The sequence below is a fragment of the Chaetodon auriga genome, chromosome 3 (genome assembly GCF_051107435.1).
Source record: "Chaetodon auriga isolate fChaAug3 chromosome 3, fChaAug3.hap1, whole genome shotgun sequence".
Taxonomy (NCBI): Eukaryota; Metazoa; Chordata; class Actinopteri; order Chaetodontiformes; family Chaetodontidae; genus Chaetodon; species Chaetodon auriga.
The window spans coordinates 1,755,713-1,771,688 of NC_135076.1; the positions used below are offsets into that span (position 1 = coordinate 1,755,713).

Consider the following 15,976-nt stretch of genomic DNA (forward strand, 5'->3'; position numbering starts at 1 on the left):
GAAAATTGTTCAGCAGCTTTCAGTATATTTATTTTGTTATGTGTGTTTTAATGTGTGCTTCCAGCCAGCGGAAGCAGCAGAAGGATTTGTTGGCAGCACTGCAGAAAGTTGTGGTTCCCATCTACTGCACCAGCTTCCTGGCTGTAGAGGAAGAGAAGCAGCAGAAGATCACTCGGGTGAATGGCCACTGATTTCTTTGCCAGCTCTTGTCATTTAGTACTGTAGTGGTCTATACACTGCTCAAAAAATCCAACCAGTCCATTTAGGAAGCACAAGTGATTGTGACTCAATTACACCTACTTTGGTACAAATGAAAGTGACAACAGGTGCAATGGAGAGGCAAAAGCAATGGTACTGCATGTGGTGGCCACAGACAGTTGCTCAGTTTTGACAGTTTTGAGTTAGTTTGTGTTAGTTACATTGTCACTACTGGTAGCATGAGGCAGTACCTGCAGCCCAGTCAGGTAGTCCAGCTCCTCCAGGATGACACATCCATACGTGTGGTCACAAGAAGGTTTGCTGTGTCTCCCAGCACAGTCTCAAGAGCATGGAGGAGATACCAGGAGACCGGCCGTTATGCAAGGAGAGCTGGCCAGGGCTGTAGAAGGGCATCAACCCAGCAGTAGGACTGCTGTCTGCTTCTTTGTGTGAGGAGGAACAGGAGGAGCACTGCCAGAGCCCTACAAAATGACCTCCAGCAAGTTACTGGTGTGCATGTTTCTGACCAAACTGTCAGAAACAGATTCCATGAGGGTGGCATGAGGGCCCGATGTCCTCTAGTGGGACCTGTGCTGACAGCCCAGCTCCATGCAGCTCAATTGGCATTTGCCAGAGAACACCAGAACTGGCAGGTCCGTCACTGGTGCCCCGTTCTCTTCATAGATGAGAGCAGGTTTACACTGAGCACATGTTACAGACTTGAGAGTCTGGAGATGCTGTGGTGAATGTTATGCTTCCTGTAACATAATCTAGCATAACCGGTTTGGCAGTGGGTCAGTGATGGTCTGGGGAGGAGTATCCTTGGAGGATCACCCAGACCTCCATATCATAGCCAATGGTATCCTGAGTGCTGCCATGCACTGTGATGAAATCCTCAGAGCGATTGTCAGACTGTACTCTGGTGCAGTGGGCCCTGGGTTCCTCTTGGTGCTAGACAATGCCCGGCCTCATGTGGCCAGAGTGTGTAGGGAATTCCTGGATGACGAAGGCGGTGATGCCATGTACTGGCCTTCACGTTCACCTGACCTAAATCCAATTGAGCACCTATGGGACGTCTTTATGTATCATGTGATGTGATGCCGCCAAGTACCTCCACAGACTGTCCAGGAGCTCACCAATGCCCTGACCCAAGTCTGGGAGGAGATCCCCCAGCGCATCATCCGTCAACTCATCAGCAGTGCGTACAGGCACACGTGGGCCATACACACCACTGAGTCACATTATGAGTTGCTGTAATGAATTTCATGCAAGTTGGATCAGCCTGTGATTTCAATTTTTTCCTTTTTTTTTTTTTTTTTTTTTTTTTTTTTACTGAATTTCAGTGTGATTTTGAATCCTGCCCTCAATGCGTTGATGATTTTGGTTTCCATTGACCATTGTTAAATCATTTTGTTATCAACAAATTATACAATGCACATCAGTAAAGATTTTCAACTTGAATAATGAGCTGATGTTTGATTTAAGTGATCTCTTAAATTTTGTGGGGAGTGTAGTATAGTGAATATCATGTTAGTTGAACTGTATCTTATTTATGCTGCAGTCTAACTCTAATATTCACTCTTTCAAATACATGCATAGCTGAATATGCACCTTTGTTGAATAAAGGCTTTCCAGCACTTTCTGCTTGTTCTGCTCTGCATTTATTGAATTGGAAAGCTAAAAAGAATCTTTACCTCTTTTTGGTTAATACTGTTGTCCCTGAGTCTAAAGTTTTTTTTTATCTGGTTCTCCCCACCCCCCCTCCTCCTTTCCAGTTGTTGCAGCTTTGGGAAAAGAATGGATACTTTGATGAGGAGACCATTCAGCAGCTCCAGAATCCAGCACTGGGCCTCGGCCAGTACCAAGTGAGTTGAACAAGACTTGTGGCTCTTCTTTTCTGCTCAACAGGAGCAGTATGGCAAGTGCAGTTTATATTCATTTTTTTCAGTTGCTGGTCTATTTTTTTTTTTTTGCATCAGTGCAGGTTTGGTAGTTTCCTGGTGCAGAACTAAGCGTTTATGTAGAGACTGATATGTGCATGTACAGTTTTTAAGAGACTGAATATGATTTGTACCAATAACATCATACACAGTGCAGTGTTGATTAAATACCTTTAATCAGCACACAGCAGGAAGAGCATGTGCAAATGGCTTATCTAAATAGAGCAACAGGATCAGTCAGGAACTAACGTCATTAATGTTCTGTTTTTCAAACATACGACCTTTTATTAAAAGCCAAATTGTAACTTTGCTTTCTCTGGAATAGCAAAAAGTTCACATACTATTTTTAACCAGGAGTCCAGTTTGCAAACTTGCGCCTGCCTCACACCAGCAAAGCTCATTGTGAACTGATCTTGTTACCCACAATTATTTTTAAATCATTTCTGAGCCTGGCTCGACCCATTAATATAATCGGAGCTAATCGGACCCATGATTAAATATAGTATGTAGGCTCAGAGGTGCTGTTATGCAGTCAAGACAGAAGCTGAGGGTGCAGGACGCTGTTGGGGTGCATAATGGCAAGATGTAATAAATTCAGAGAATAAATAAAGATGCAGTTGGTTCAGATTGTGGAGACAGAAACATTCTCAGTGTTTTCGTACACTTATGGTTTGCATTTATCAGAATAAACTCAATAGCAGAGGATATATGCTTTATTTACAGCTGACACAGTGTTGATACGTTCATTAATTATGTATATCTTCTAATGAGACAATAAGTATTTATTGGTAACTGAACTAGTACATTTTCCTAAACATTAACTTGAAAATCTGCAAACCACATTTTGTCTTTGCTTCAAGATATGAGGACTAAAATAATTGTCTTTTTTTCCCCATTGGACACACCCTTACGTTCATTGGATTTTAAGGACATAAATGTGTCTTTTCAAATATGCAGAGGGGGAGGCAAAGTTTAAGTGTATTAATTAGTCTGTATTAATTGTTTGCACAACTATGATGAGCTGCTTGGCTTCAGCCCCAATATACATCTGTTGACAGCATATTTGATACAGTTTGGTGGAGAAGTCATGCGTTAGACTTTCTCATTGTCTGTCATTTTGACAAATATGTAAAAATTCTGTAAAAAACTTGTAAAAATTCTCTCATAATCTATTATTACCCATCATTTTAATTTTAATTTTTTAATGATAATGAGACATAGTCTTTTTGGCAGCATGCAATTTTTAAAGCTAATCCATCACAACAACATTTATTGTTTATTTAGAGAGAACAAACTTTACTAAACTTTTCTTTACATTTGTTAGGGCATGGAGAGAAAAGATGAACAAAGACACCAACTGTGCAGTCACTTTTCATGTCAACACCACATGGAGCAGATGAATGATTTTTTTTCGCAATAACAGTGGAGGGTACCAGGTCATAGTGCCTAAACAGGCAAATATGACTGATACAACTTTACAGAATTATACAATTACAATTAAACTAACAATGCATTGACAAGAAATTAAATTGAACTCGGTTGACTTGCCGTAGCCTAGCCTGAACTTAAACAATGACTTAAAATAGGTGCTTTCTTGAGCGTAATCAAATGCATTAAGGGAGAGGCGATTGTCATTAAGTTTTGTGTCTTTACCTCAGACAGATGACTTCTCATGGCTGATTTCATTTTGTTCTGAAGGCTAAACTCATGCTCAGCTGCCACACTGAAGACTGTAATTGCCAGTGCCACAACAGCCAGAGAGTTTTGAAGTCCGGGAAATGATCAGAAGTCAACAAGACTCTTTGAACATGGTCGTGCAAGCACTCGCGTCACTGTGCACCAGGTGTGCAGCTGCAGCCCATGGTCAGGGTCCAAGCTTTTTAAAGAACCTTCGGACACTCAGCTGCGGTGACATTTTGCAATAGTAAAGCTATATAGCAATATACCCTACCAGTACATTGGCTAAAGCCAGACAGACAACAAGGTCCTGCATGTGAGATCAAAGATAAGACAGGTGATTTATATGTGGTTATTGACAGTGTTGCATGTACTCAATGTTCTAATCTGTCAAAATGACGGACAGTCGTTAGATTTTTCAGTCATTGTAACGAAAAAAAACAAAACAAAAAAAAATCAGTTAATTATTCAAAGTACTCAGTTAATGTTACGCCTGGTTTAGTGCTTCATGTAGATGAACTCCTTTTCTCTTCTTCAGAGACCTCAGCCTCTCTCCCTCTATTTTACCTACTGGTGCTTTCAAAGGGGATGCAAGGAGCTCGTTTGAGTGGTTATTGCTAAATCTTGTCCCAACAACACCTGCCACTCTGTATTACTAATACTAATGTATTCAGTCTCTCATCCATGATGTGCAAGGTGCGCCTGGATTACGGCAATGTCCGTGATCACCAAAATTACAAAAATGTCCTGGTCACGCCCATTTATGTGTGCACCTTTTGTTTGGGTTTATGGTGTATTTCAGGAAAATAAAGCCCTTGGTGGTTTTCATTCATAGATAACACTGTGACATTCTAACATTTTACACCCCCTTCTCCTCTCTTAGGCATCTCTGATAACAGAGTATGCTGCAGTAGTGCAGCCAATCCAGCTGGCCTTTCAGCAGCAAATCCAGGCTCTGAAGACCCAGCACGAAGAGTTTGTTGCCAGTCTCAAGCAGCCACAGTCTGCACCTGTAGCACAGTTAGCTACCCCTGCTGAGCCCGAAAAAGCCCAACCTATGACCACACAAGCTGGTGAGAAGACACAGTTAACAAAGCCAGAGGCACAGCCTCATACAGCACATGAAACCAGATTTTTTGTTTATATGACTACTAAACAATTTTAAACTTGCTATTTAAGACAGAGACTTCAGACTTCAAACTTCTAACTCAGAGGTTTTGGGGAGGTTTTCAAATTCTAGGTTTTTGACCTGCTCTACATTGAGCAAATGCATGTATGTTTGTGCTGAAATGTGTCGTGTTTTTGTTGTGTGTAGGTGATGTGAAGCCTCCCATGTCGGGTCCTCCTCCAGGGGAGTTTGATGGAGCTTCATCCACACCACAGGACCCAAGCAACCCCAGTGGCCCCTCAGATATCCCGTCCAAGCCTGCGTGGTATGACCCTCAGCACATGGGCCCCTGGAACCCCAACCAACCAGTAAAGACTTATGTGTTTCTCATTGTGTCTGTGTGTGTGTGTGTGTGTGTGTGTGTGTGTGTGTCTGTGTGTCTGTGAGAGACCAGGTATTTATCCCATTGTGGGGACAAAAATCTGTTTACACAGTGACATTGTGGGGACTCACCTGCCGTATGGGAACAAAATGCAGGTCCCCTTAATGTAAATCATTAAATTTTAGGGTGAAGACTGCGGATAGGGTTACGAGTTAGGTAAGGTTAGGTTAGGTATAGGGTTAGGAATAGGCAGATAGTGGTTATGGTTGGGGTTAGGGTTAGGGTAAGGCTCCAGGAAATGAATGTAAGTCTATATAATGTCCCCACAAGTAATAAAAACACAACGTGTGTGTGTGTACATGCAGGTTGTTTGCATGCATACTTTCTTCAGGCTGATGTTTCACCATGAAAGGACCACAGAGCAGAGGAGTTTAGATTGAGATATCTCATCTCACAGTTATGGTAGGACTCAACGTCATGCATTTACAGACTGCAGTGAATGAGAAGACTCATAAACCTTCATTTATGATTTTATGGAGTTGATGGAGCTGCCATGCTAATGACCACTCTGTAGCCAAGCATATGTGCATTGAATTTAATGCAAGCAGCAACAGGAAGTCATTGGAGTGTAATGAAATGTGCAATGACATGAGCTATCGTTGCTCGTTTGAAGACCAGGTGCGCTGCTGTGTTTTGGACCATTTGCAGAGGTTTAACTGGGAATACTAGCAGCCCTGCCAGAAAGGTGCTGCAACAGTCAAGGCCAGAAATTAGCAGTGCCTGTACAAGGAGATGAGCAGCATATTCAATCAGATAAGACATGTAGTGAAGCAGACAAGTGAAATAATCGTTCAAATGGTTGGATACAAGCATGAAATTTGGTACCTGTACTCTTTAAAGCCTACTTTAAAATAAAAAAAAGCTGGCCATGCAAAAATCCAAGATGGCGACCATTTTCCAAGATGTTCCAAGACATGTCACACTGAGCCCCATTGTAATGGGTTATGAAAATGAAGAAAAAAAAACACAATTTTAGGTCTAGGTTTTTGGACACTAAAATGGCAAGTGAAGGTAATTTTGTCCATGGCAGACTTTAACCAAAACGGTGTCCAAGATGGCTGCCGCAAAAGACAAATTTCGCCATATCTCATCTTCTAATAGTGACAGACAAAATTAATGATTTTTGTGTAGTCACACCTCACATTTGCAAGTGCACAGAGCTGTAGAGGTGAGACCCAGCCTGTAGCAGTTGTACCTGCCACGACTGATTTGCAGCTGCATTTGGTCAGCTGTTGGCAACTCTTGACTATGGGGGAGTTGGCTGTCCAGAAGACCTGCCATTCTTCACCAACCTTCTGCCATCCCCAGTCAGCAGGACTCTCTGCTTCTGGCTGACATTTGGTTGCCTGGGCCCAAACACAGGCAGCCTGCTAGGCAGCATGCCTGGTGTGCTGAAGCAGAGCTGAGCAGAATTGCCCTTAAGGCAATTTCTGGCAAACATGTCAAGTCTGGCCTCATCCACAGTGGCAGCAGTGCTGGACCTGTCATACATCAGTATGACAAACTTCTCCAGTATCTCCAGGTCGCCATCTTCCACTGTGAGAGGGTACTGGCTCAGCTTGGAGAAGAAAAGGGGAGGCCTCTGGACAAATCAGATCAGATCAGATATACTTTATTGATCCCCGGGGGAAATTGTTTTTGTTACAGGTGCTCCTTAAAAGAATAGAAGAAATAGAAGAGATGAAGAAGAGATAGTCGCGATATAGAAGAGAAAGAAGAGATAAACATCTAGTGCAATTAAAAGAGAAAAAAATATAGAAAAAACAAAATATATATACAAAATATATACAGATAACTAAACAAACATATATACTGAGACAAGGGCCATTCAGAGGGAGGAGTTGTACAGTTTGATGGCCACAGGCAGGAATGATTTCCTGCGGTGTTCAGTCTTGCATTTTGGTGGGATGAGTCTCTCATTGAAAGTACTCTTGTGCCCGACCAGCACACCATGAAGTGTGTGTGAGACGTTGTCCAAGATAGTCCATTGCTTAGCCTGCATCCTCCTCTCTGACACCACCATCAGAGAGTCACACTCCATCACTGGCCTTGTGGATCAGTTTGTTGAGTCTGTTGGCGTCTGCCATCCTCAGCCTGCTGCCCCAGCACGCAACAGCATAGAGAATAACAGTAGCAACCACAGACTCATAGAAAATCCTGAGCATAGTCCGGCAGGTGTTGAAGGACCTCAGTCGCCTCAGAAAATAGAGACGACTCTGGCCCTTCCTGTAGAGAGGGTCAGTGTTCTTTGCCCAGTCCAGTTTATTGTCAATATGTACCCCCAGGTGCATGTAGTCCTCCACAATGTCCACACTGACCCCCTAGATGGAAAAAGGGGTCACCGGTGCCTTGGGTCTCCTCAGGTCCACTACCAGTTCCTTAGTCTTTGCCACATTTAGTTGCAGATGATTCTGCTCACACCATGTGACAAAGTTGTCCACAGCAGCCCTGTACTCATCCTCATCACCCTTACTGCTACATCCAACTATTGCAGAGTCATCAGAAAACTTCTGAAGATGGCAGGTCTCTGTGCAATAGTTGAAGTCTGTGGTGTAGAAGATGAAGAGGAAGGTAGAGAGAACAGTCCCCTGCAGGGGCCCCAGTGTTGCTGGCCACTCTGTTTGACACACAGTGTTGCAGGCGCACGTACTGTGGTCTGCCAGTCAGGTAGTCCACAATCCAGACACTTGGGGGGCGTCCACCTGCATTGCTGTCAGCCTGTCACCCAGTAGAGTTGGACGAATGATGTTAAATGCTCTGGAGAAGTCAAAAAAACATAACCCTCACAGTGCTTGCCGGCTTGTCCAGGTGGGCGCAGACACAGTTGAGCAGGTAGATTGTGGCGTCCTCAACTCCAAGTCGGGGCTGATAGGTGAACTGGAGGGGGTCCAAGAGTGGCTTGACCATGAGCTGCTCTAGGACGAGTCTCTCCAGGGTCTTCATGATGTGGGAGGTCAGTGCCACCGGTCTGTAGTCCATGGAGGCCCCGGGCTGTGGCATCTTTGGCACAGGAACGAGGCAGGACGTCTTCCACATCATGGGGACCCTCTGGAGACTTAGGCTCATGTTGAAGACATGGTGAAGAACTCCACACAATTTGTAAAACTAAGATAACAAACAGGAGTGACTGCAACAGGCTGCATGCCTTTTTTTTTTTTCTTTTTTTTCTTTTTTTGCCTTTATTGTGACAGAGACAGCTGAAGACATGACAGTAAAGAGGGCAGAGAGAGGGGACGTTCTGACCTTCTCCTGGCCAACATAGTGACACAGGTCATGTACACTGATCCAACACAGGCTCTGACCTTGCCCAAATGCCATCCACAAGTGCTCTAGCCCCAAACTCTGAAGGGTACAGAAGACACTCAGTACAGTGACGACAACATCTGTATCATTTGCCTTGACCATAATGGCTTTGCTTCCATGTTCTGTGGCATATTTGGCATGCGCAAAGATATGGCTGTCAGGTTCCTCATGAGAGCACTTGTCCAGTCCCTGAAGACCAGTTTCATGAGTGCTGAGGACAGCGGGTCACTTTGTGACAATGACCAGGTTTGCTACAGGCATTTGGGCAACCCTGTCTGCCAGGAACTGTAACAACTCTGTTTTGTTGTCATTATGCCTAAGGAAGTTGCACCAATTGGACAGAATGGTGTTCTTGTTTGTCACCTCACATCTCCCTTCCTGGCCATGTTGGGACCTGGTCTCAGCTTTGAGGCTGGATGTCCTTAATTGCCTTAATTCTGTACTTACAAATGTGGAAATGGCTCCATTGGATTCTATGGCCCAAATGTATGTGCACACCAAAGAAATCATGTGTAAATGTTCAGTAGTTGCCTAATGGCAGTCATCTTGGATGCCATCGTTGTAATCAAATTGTTATGTTATGTTATGACAGTAATTAAAACAAAACTCATGAAGCTAGTTATCAAGAAACATTTTTATCTTAAAAAATCCATTAGGCAACAATGAAAAAAGAAATAAAGCAAAATGTGGTCAGACAAGGCAGCCATCTTGAAAAATGACTGCCATCTTGGATTTTTGCGTGGCCAGCGTTATTTTTGAAAAGATTAAACCTTGAAGAGTACATGTACCAAATTTCATGCTTGTATCACTATTTGAAAGATTCTTGTGAAATATGCAATTATCTGCTGCACTAATGATCTTACATGTTACATAGTACAAACTGCAAGTTGTCTTAGGGGCTTGTCGACTGATGAATCAAATCATTAGCGTTTAGGGGCCAGCCCTTGCCCTAGTCCCCCCTGTATGACCTCAGGCAACAGGCAAGGCTCACACCCTTTCTGGCTTTTATTCTTCCTCAGCCTCCTTTTGACCCAAACCAGCCTCCGCCTCCTTGCCCTCCCTGGAACAGTCATGAGGGGATGTGGAATGACCAGAGGGACCCAGGAAACTGGAGTGGAGGTCCACCCAGAGAAGGAGGACCCTGGAGTGGTCCAGGTGCATCTGACCCAGGCCCTCCATCTTGGAACTCGTATGACCAGCAGCCACCATGGGGGAACCAGCCTGACCAGCCTCCGTGGGGCCAGAGAGAGCCCCCATTTCCCCCACGCATGCAGGCATGTTGTAGATGATGGCTATGGTTTGATTTCTTTAACCGCTTTTTATTGTATTGCATTGTGTATGAAGATTCCTATTCATCCAGGTCATAGTACTAAGTGCTAGTCTCAGTCTAAGTGCTTCTAAGGGCAATTGGACATGCTTGTTGTTCTAGAAGATGTTTCACCTCTCATCCATGAGGTCACCATGTGACCCTAACGACTCGCATGATGCTGGGCGGAGCTATGATCTTGTAAGAGGACAAATACCTGGGACTTCCCACTAGTCAGTTAGAACTGAAGAAGCCTTTTGGATGAGAGGTGAAACGTCTTCTAGAATCACAAGCAAGTCCACGTGCCTTTGGAAGCACTTAGAAATTGTATTGTATACATTTACATTTACCATATGTACATACAGTATATCTGAAAAATGTTCTGTTGTTGCAAGGATGTGTTTTTGCTGCTCATTTACATGAAGTAGTCTATTGTCTAATGTGCAATTTTACAGAGACCCCCCCATTTCAGAGGGCCCTTCCCACCACACCAGCAGCCACCTCCTTTCAATCAACCCCCTCCACCACCACACAGCTTTGGACGCTTTCCGCCACGCTTTATGCAGGACGACTTTCCTCCCAGACACCATTATGACAGGCCGCTGTATACCCCACACCGTTTTGACTACGCTCAGGGCGATTATCCTGGAGGTTTGAAGTGACTGATTTTTAAAGTTACCTGTTTTTGCAACTGTAATTGTATTTAATTACTCTTCTTGTGTATTTTAACACATGCACCTTTGTTTGCCAGACATGCCAGGTCCTCCTCCCCACCACCATCCCAATCAGAGGATCCCTCCCCCTGGTATGGGAGCTGATCATCCTCCCTGGGGTGGAGGCCAGCACCCAGATTTTGGTCCACCCCCACATGGCTTCAATGGCCATTCACCACACATGCGTCACCGGCAGCATCCGGTCCAAGATGACCCCAGTCTGGTTCCCAATGTACCGTACTTTGACCTGCCAGCTGGTCTCATGGCTCCGCTGGTCAAAGTAAGTCACATGCTTTTGAATTGACGACTAGGGCATGAAAACTAATTAGAACATTGTCAGCTGATCAAATCTAAAAGTTACTTTCTTGCTCGAAGAAAACCAGCTTGATTGAATGCTAGCAGAGGAGAGAAAAAACAATGCTAAAGTAATGAAGAATTGCCATGTTGGCATACTGAATAGATTCAATCAAGGACTATGAAAGTACTTAGCAGAACTGTTTTCCAGACAACTTGAAAACAGACTAAATGATGAATGTCTTTAACTTATGGAATAAAAATTACCCAGTAGATTATAATAATGGTAAAGACCATTCAAATTTGCCACAATGCTGTAGTTTTCAAAATGTAACACTGATCCAGTACCAGTGCAGTTTTAGAATTGGCTCATTAGATTCATTTATGTACCCACAACAGTCAAACCTGCATGTCTCATGATTCTCCTTGTACTATCTGTTGGCAAGCTTGAGGACTGTGATTATAAACCTCTGGACCCTAAAGACATCCGGCTGCCCCCTCCCATGCCTCCTAGTGATCGGCTGCTGGCTGCTGTCGAAGCTTTTTACAGCCCTCCATCCCATGATCGGCCTAGAAACAGGTACACACCTCGACAAATTGGCCTGAAATTAAAATTGTACTATGGGTAATACATCAGAATGTAGCAATTGGTCAATTTCTTTAAGTGAATGCTGTTGTTAGCCAGCTAAAAGAAAGGGATGAAAAAGAGATGTAACCACTTTTCTGTCTTTTCTGCATTTACTTGTAGACAGTTTCAAACAATAGTGTTAACAGAACCCTGTTTGACATGAAAATTGTGTTTTTAGATTTATTCATATTGTCATGAGTGCCACTTGTAAGTGGACTCACACTGCCTAAAATCCTCACTATGAAAAAATATTTTCATTTGTCCTGCAGGAGGAAGTAAGCGTCTGGTCGAGCCATCAAAAAAATTACAAACCGTGTCTTTTCCTATACAGTTTTCCCGAACAAAAATGTCATGAGGTCAAGGAAAGATGTGAAGGAGAATTCATTCAAGGACTTATGAAAAGACAACTGCTAAGAGAATCAAACTACACTCACACACGGCTATGTAACTATGTGTCAGCAGATTTTGTTGAGATGAGTCTGCCGTGGTGATGGACTACTAAAAGTGCATGTTATACTTTGGCCCATGTGTTCTTAATGTGTTGTCTCATGCAGGCTATGTACATGTGGACTACCTATTGAAAATATCGACCTCATTACCAAGTTTGGAATTGAAATAATAAAAGGAATAATAAGGAATAATAGGTATGGATGTAGGATGCAGGAGTGCTGAGAGGCCTGCAGGACCCTCTAAAATCAGGCATTATAAAAACTATCAATTTGATTTAAAAAACGTGTGACACAGACTTATGTCAATGTGATATAAAATCTTTCTTTGATCATAAAGTCAAATGTTACTCTATGTTTCTGTTGTTGATCAGTTAAGTATATGAACTACCCCACAGACTGAAGTGTCTGTTAACTGTGACAAACAGACAGACGTGGATTACATCTCTAACCCACATCCGTAGTGCATTGCTGTGAATGTTGCCACTTACAAAGAAGTGTGATGGCATTATTTGCCTTCCTTTCATAAAGGATGGTAGCATCCTATGCTAAAAGAGATATAAAAGGAAGCACTGCTCTTATCATGGCCACCACTCAGTCCTTCTTGGTCATTTGATTCAGTTAGGAGTAGTACTTTGGCTGAGTACAGATGCTGGCCTGACCAGATAATAGCAGTTTCATATTTTCAAGTATCTTTAGCAGTTAATGTTGGCACAGGCAATGCTTGGAATTTAAATGTGTGACAGTGACAAGTAAAAAATGAGAATCCTGCCAACAATCACATTGCTAAAGAAAAAGTTGTGTGTCTGTGTCAGATGGTGTCTACTTTTCATTGTTGGCCTTCCATCCCCTGAATTTCTTCATGTCAAGTTCTCCAGTTTGTAGTTCCAATGCTTCTGTTAGCTGCACTCAATCAAAATTAGGCTATGCTTTCAGCTTTGTGTTTGTATTTAAGGATTTAATCGGTAAGTAGTTTGAAAATGACAGTGTAGCAGTTGTTATTGAAGGAGCACCTTGAAATCATCAGATTGTTTTCAGTAGTTGTGTAGCAGCAGCACTTAAGACAAACTGCATGTATGTAGTATTGCTAGCTTCTGATTTAATTTGCTATAGATCCTAGTTTAGAGCTGGCTGTGGTTTGTTCCCCCACCAGTGAAGGCTGGGAGCAGAATGGCCTGTATGAGTTCTTCAGGGCCAAGATGAGAGCCAGGAGGAAAAAGGGACAAGAAAAACGCAACAGGTGAGCCTCCACTTCTTTGGGATCTTTGTCTCTTGTTCTACCTCTTTATATTTCACATGTATTCTAAGTTTATGGCTTGTGTTTGGACTTTGTAGTTGTTTGTCAGAAGAAGTAAGTTTTGAAATTGCAGTCTCTATGTTCATTCTGGTCAAAGTTAATAGTTATTCCAGAAGGCTTCTGTATGTCCTTGTTGTTGCATTTAAATTCCCCTCTCTCTTTATGGCTCAACTTCAATTCAATTCTTTATAATTTAATTGAATTTTAATTATATAGCGCCAAATCACAACAGAAGTTGTCTCAGGACTTTCCTCATGAGGAAGCACTTGGCAACAGTGGCAGGGAAAAACTTCCTTTTAACAGGCAGAAACATCAGGGAGAACCAGGCTCTGGGTGGGCGGCCAACCTACCTCTGCCAATTGGGTTAGAGACGTGGAGAGAGACAGAGACAGGAAGATAGAGAGAGAGAGAGAGAGAGAGAGCGACAGAGAGAGATAGACAGAAATGTAATCACAGTAACAGTGACAGCTCTAATAATAGACTCTTAACTTTATGTAGTACATAGCATAGTATACACATATATGATATATTTATGTATGTGCTATATGGACATATTGGTAACAGATAATATATGTACGTAATACAGCACTATGGATGTAATAATAATTACTGTAACTATATAGTAAGTACTATAACTTCAGTTTTGTCTGAATTTGGCAACAAAAAATTTGCAGGTCATCCAGGTCTTTATGTCTTCAAGACACACTTGTAGTCTAGTTAACTGATTGGTTTCTTCTGGCTTCATTGATAAATATAGCTGGGTATTACAGGGAAGTACAGAATCCTGCGGAACTCCGTAGCTGGCTTTAATGCGCACAGAGAAGTCATCATTAACATGTACAGACTCAGATCAATCTGAAAAGTAGTAAACCAGCTTAGCGCAGTTCCCTTAATGTTAATGTTCCAGTCTATGCAATAGGATACCATGTTCAATGGTGTCAAATGCAGCACTAAGATCTAATAAGACTGGTACAGAGACAGGTCCTTTATCTGATGCAATTAGAAGGTCATTTGTAACTTTAACCAGTGCTGTCTCTGTGCTATGATGCACTCTAAATCCTGACTGGAAATCATCAAATAAACTATTGTTGTGTAAAAAAAGTCACACAGCTGATTAGCAGCTATTTTCTCAAGAATTTTTGAGAGAGAGTGGAGGTTGGATATCGGTCTGTAGTTGGCGACAAACCCCTGGATCAAGAGGAGGCCTTTTAAGTAGAGGTTTTATTACACTACTTTAAAGGACTGTGGTACGTAACCTGTTGATAAAGACATTGATCATGTCTAATAAAGAAAAGCCAATTAAGGATAAAACTTCTTTAAGCAGCTTAGTTGGGATGGTGTCTAAAATATAGGTGGACGATTTTGCTGACAAGTTTATTGAAATTAGTTGGTAAAGGTCGACTGTGAAAAGCGGTCTAAAAATAAGACAGGTTTAATAACCATTTCTATGGTTTCTGCATTTGAAAATAAATCAGTAGCTATTGAGGGCAAGAGGTGATGGAATTCTGTCTCTCATCGTAAGAATTTTATCATTAAAGAAACTCATGAAGTCATTACTACTGAGGGCTAAAGAAATACATGGTTCAATGGAATTATGGCTCTCTGTCAGACTGGCTGCAGTGCTGAACAGAAACCTGGGATTGTTCTTATTTTCCTCTGTTGTTCCAGTAGTCATGGAGGCAGTCGCTCCAGGAGCCACTCTCACAGCAGAGGGAGGTCTTCGTCCCGCTCCAGCTCTCGCTCCTCAAAGTCCTCACGGTCACGGTCTCGCTCATCTCGCTCCCACAGCCGCTCTCGCTCCTACTCACGATCCAGGTCTGCAAACACACACACACACACACACACACACACACACACATACATACATATATACATCTATATATATATACACTGAAATGTGATTTGTTAAATCTTGAGGAATCATAAACAACACTATTTGCTATGATCTTTATTTTTCATCTACAGTGTTTATTTTTTTAAATAATGATGATGACTTTATTTGTATAGCACTATTTATACAAGACTTCGCAAAGAAATTGCAATTGCTTCACATTGAAAAGACAGAATTAAGATTGAAAAATGGATTGAACATTAATGTAAAATAAGATACAGAATAAAAACCCCTTGATAGTAATAGTAAAAATAACATAAGGCTAAGGATGAAAATATAAACTTCACCAGTCTCCAAACTCTATTCCTTCAATACGATGACAGTCAGCATTCTAAGACTTAATAGGCGAGAACTCAGAAAGTGTTTCACACACTCGACCAGTCAGCACCTCTAAAGCAATCTAGCAAAACAGAGTATCCCAAAATGCTGATGGACACAGATTCACCACCGGTCTTGATTAATCAAAGTAAGTCTATTTCAGCCTACCCAAGAATGTCACCCGATGGGTTTTACCTCATTGTGTTTCTCTGTCAGGCACAGTCACAAGCTGCCCCAGAAAAAGCCATCCTGTTGTGCTGGTGGGGTTAAAAAAACACACACACTACACAGTTTTTTATAAGGTGAATGAATAACTTGAGATTACATTGTAGTAAAAAAGTGTTCTAGTTAAAGACTAAAGTGAAAAGGTAAGTTTTTAGCTTTCTTTGGAGCATAATTGACAAAGGCTGCATCC

General features: G+C 42.3%; 1 protein-coding gene across 4 annotated transcripts in view; it reads left to right on the forward strand.

Annotated features, from left to right (window-relative positions):
* cherp (calcium homeostasis endoplasmic reticulum protein) overlaps window positions 1–15,976 on the forward strand; it is a 42,224-nt gene that overhangs the window by 16,397 nt on the left and 9,851 nt on the right. For 2 of the 4 annotated variants that reach the window (XM_076722493.1, XM_076722510.1), the window contains 10 exons: window positions 65–176; window positions 1,974–2,063; window positions 4,699–4,888; window positions 5,131–5,291; window positions 9,688–9,942; window positions 10,430–10,625; window positions 10,726–10,967; window positions 11,428–11,561; window positions 13,209–13,295; window positions 15,024–15,167. In XM_076722493.1, coding sequence (XP_076578608.1) covers window positions 65–176; window positions 1,974–2,063; window positions 4,699–4,888; window positions 5,131–5,291; window positions 9,688–9,942; window positions 10,430–10,625; window positions 10,726–10,967; window positions 11,428–11,561; window positions 13,209–13,295; window positions 15,024–15,167 — 1,611 coding nt within the window. Of the gene's footprint in view, window positions 1–64; window positions 177–1,973; window positions 2,064–4,698; window positions 4,889–5,130; window positions 5,292–9,687; window positions 9,943–10,429; window positions 10,626–10,725; window positions 10,968–11,427; window positions 11,562–13,208; window positions 13,296–15,020; window positions 15,168–15,976 lie in introns of all 4 variants that reach the window. The other 2 variants (XM_076722485.1, XM_076722501.1) reach the window with 1 other exon arrangement.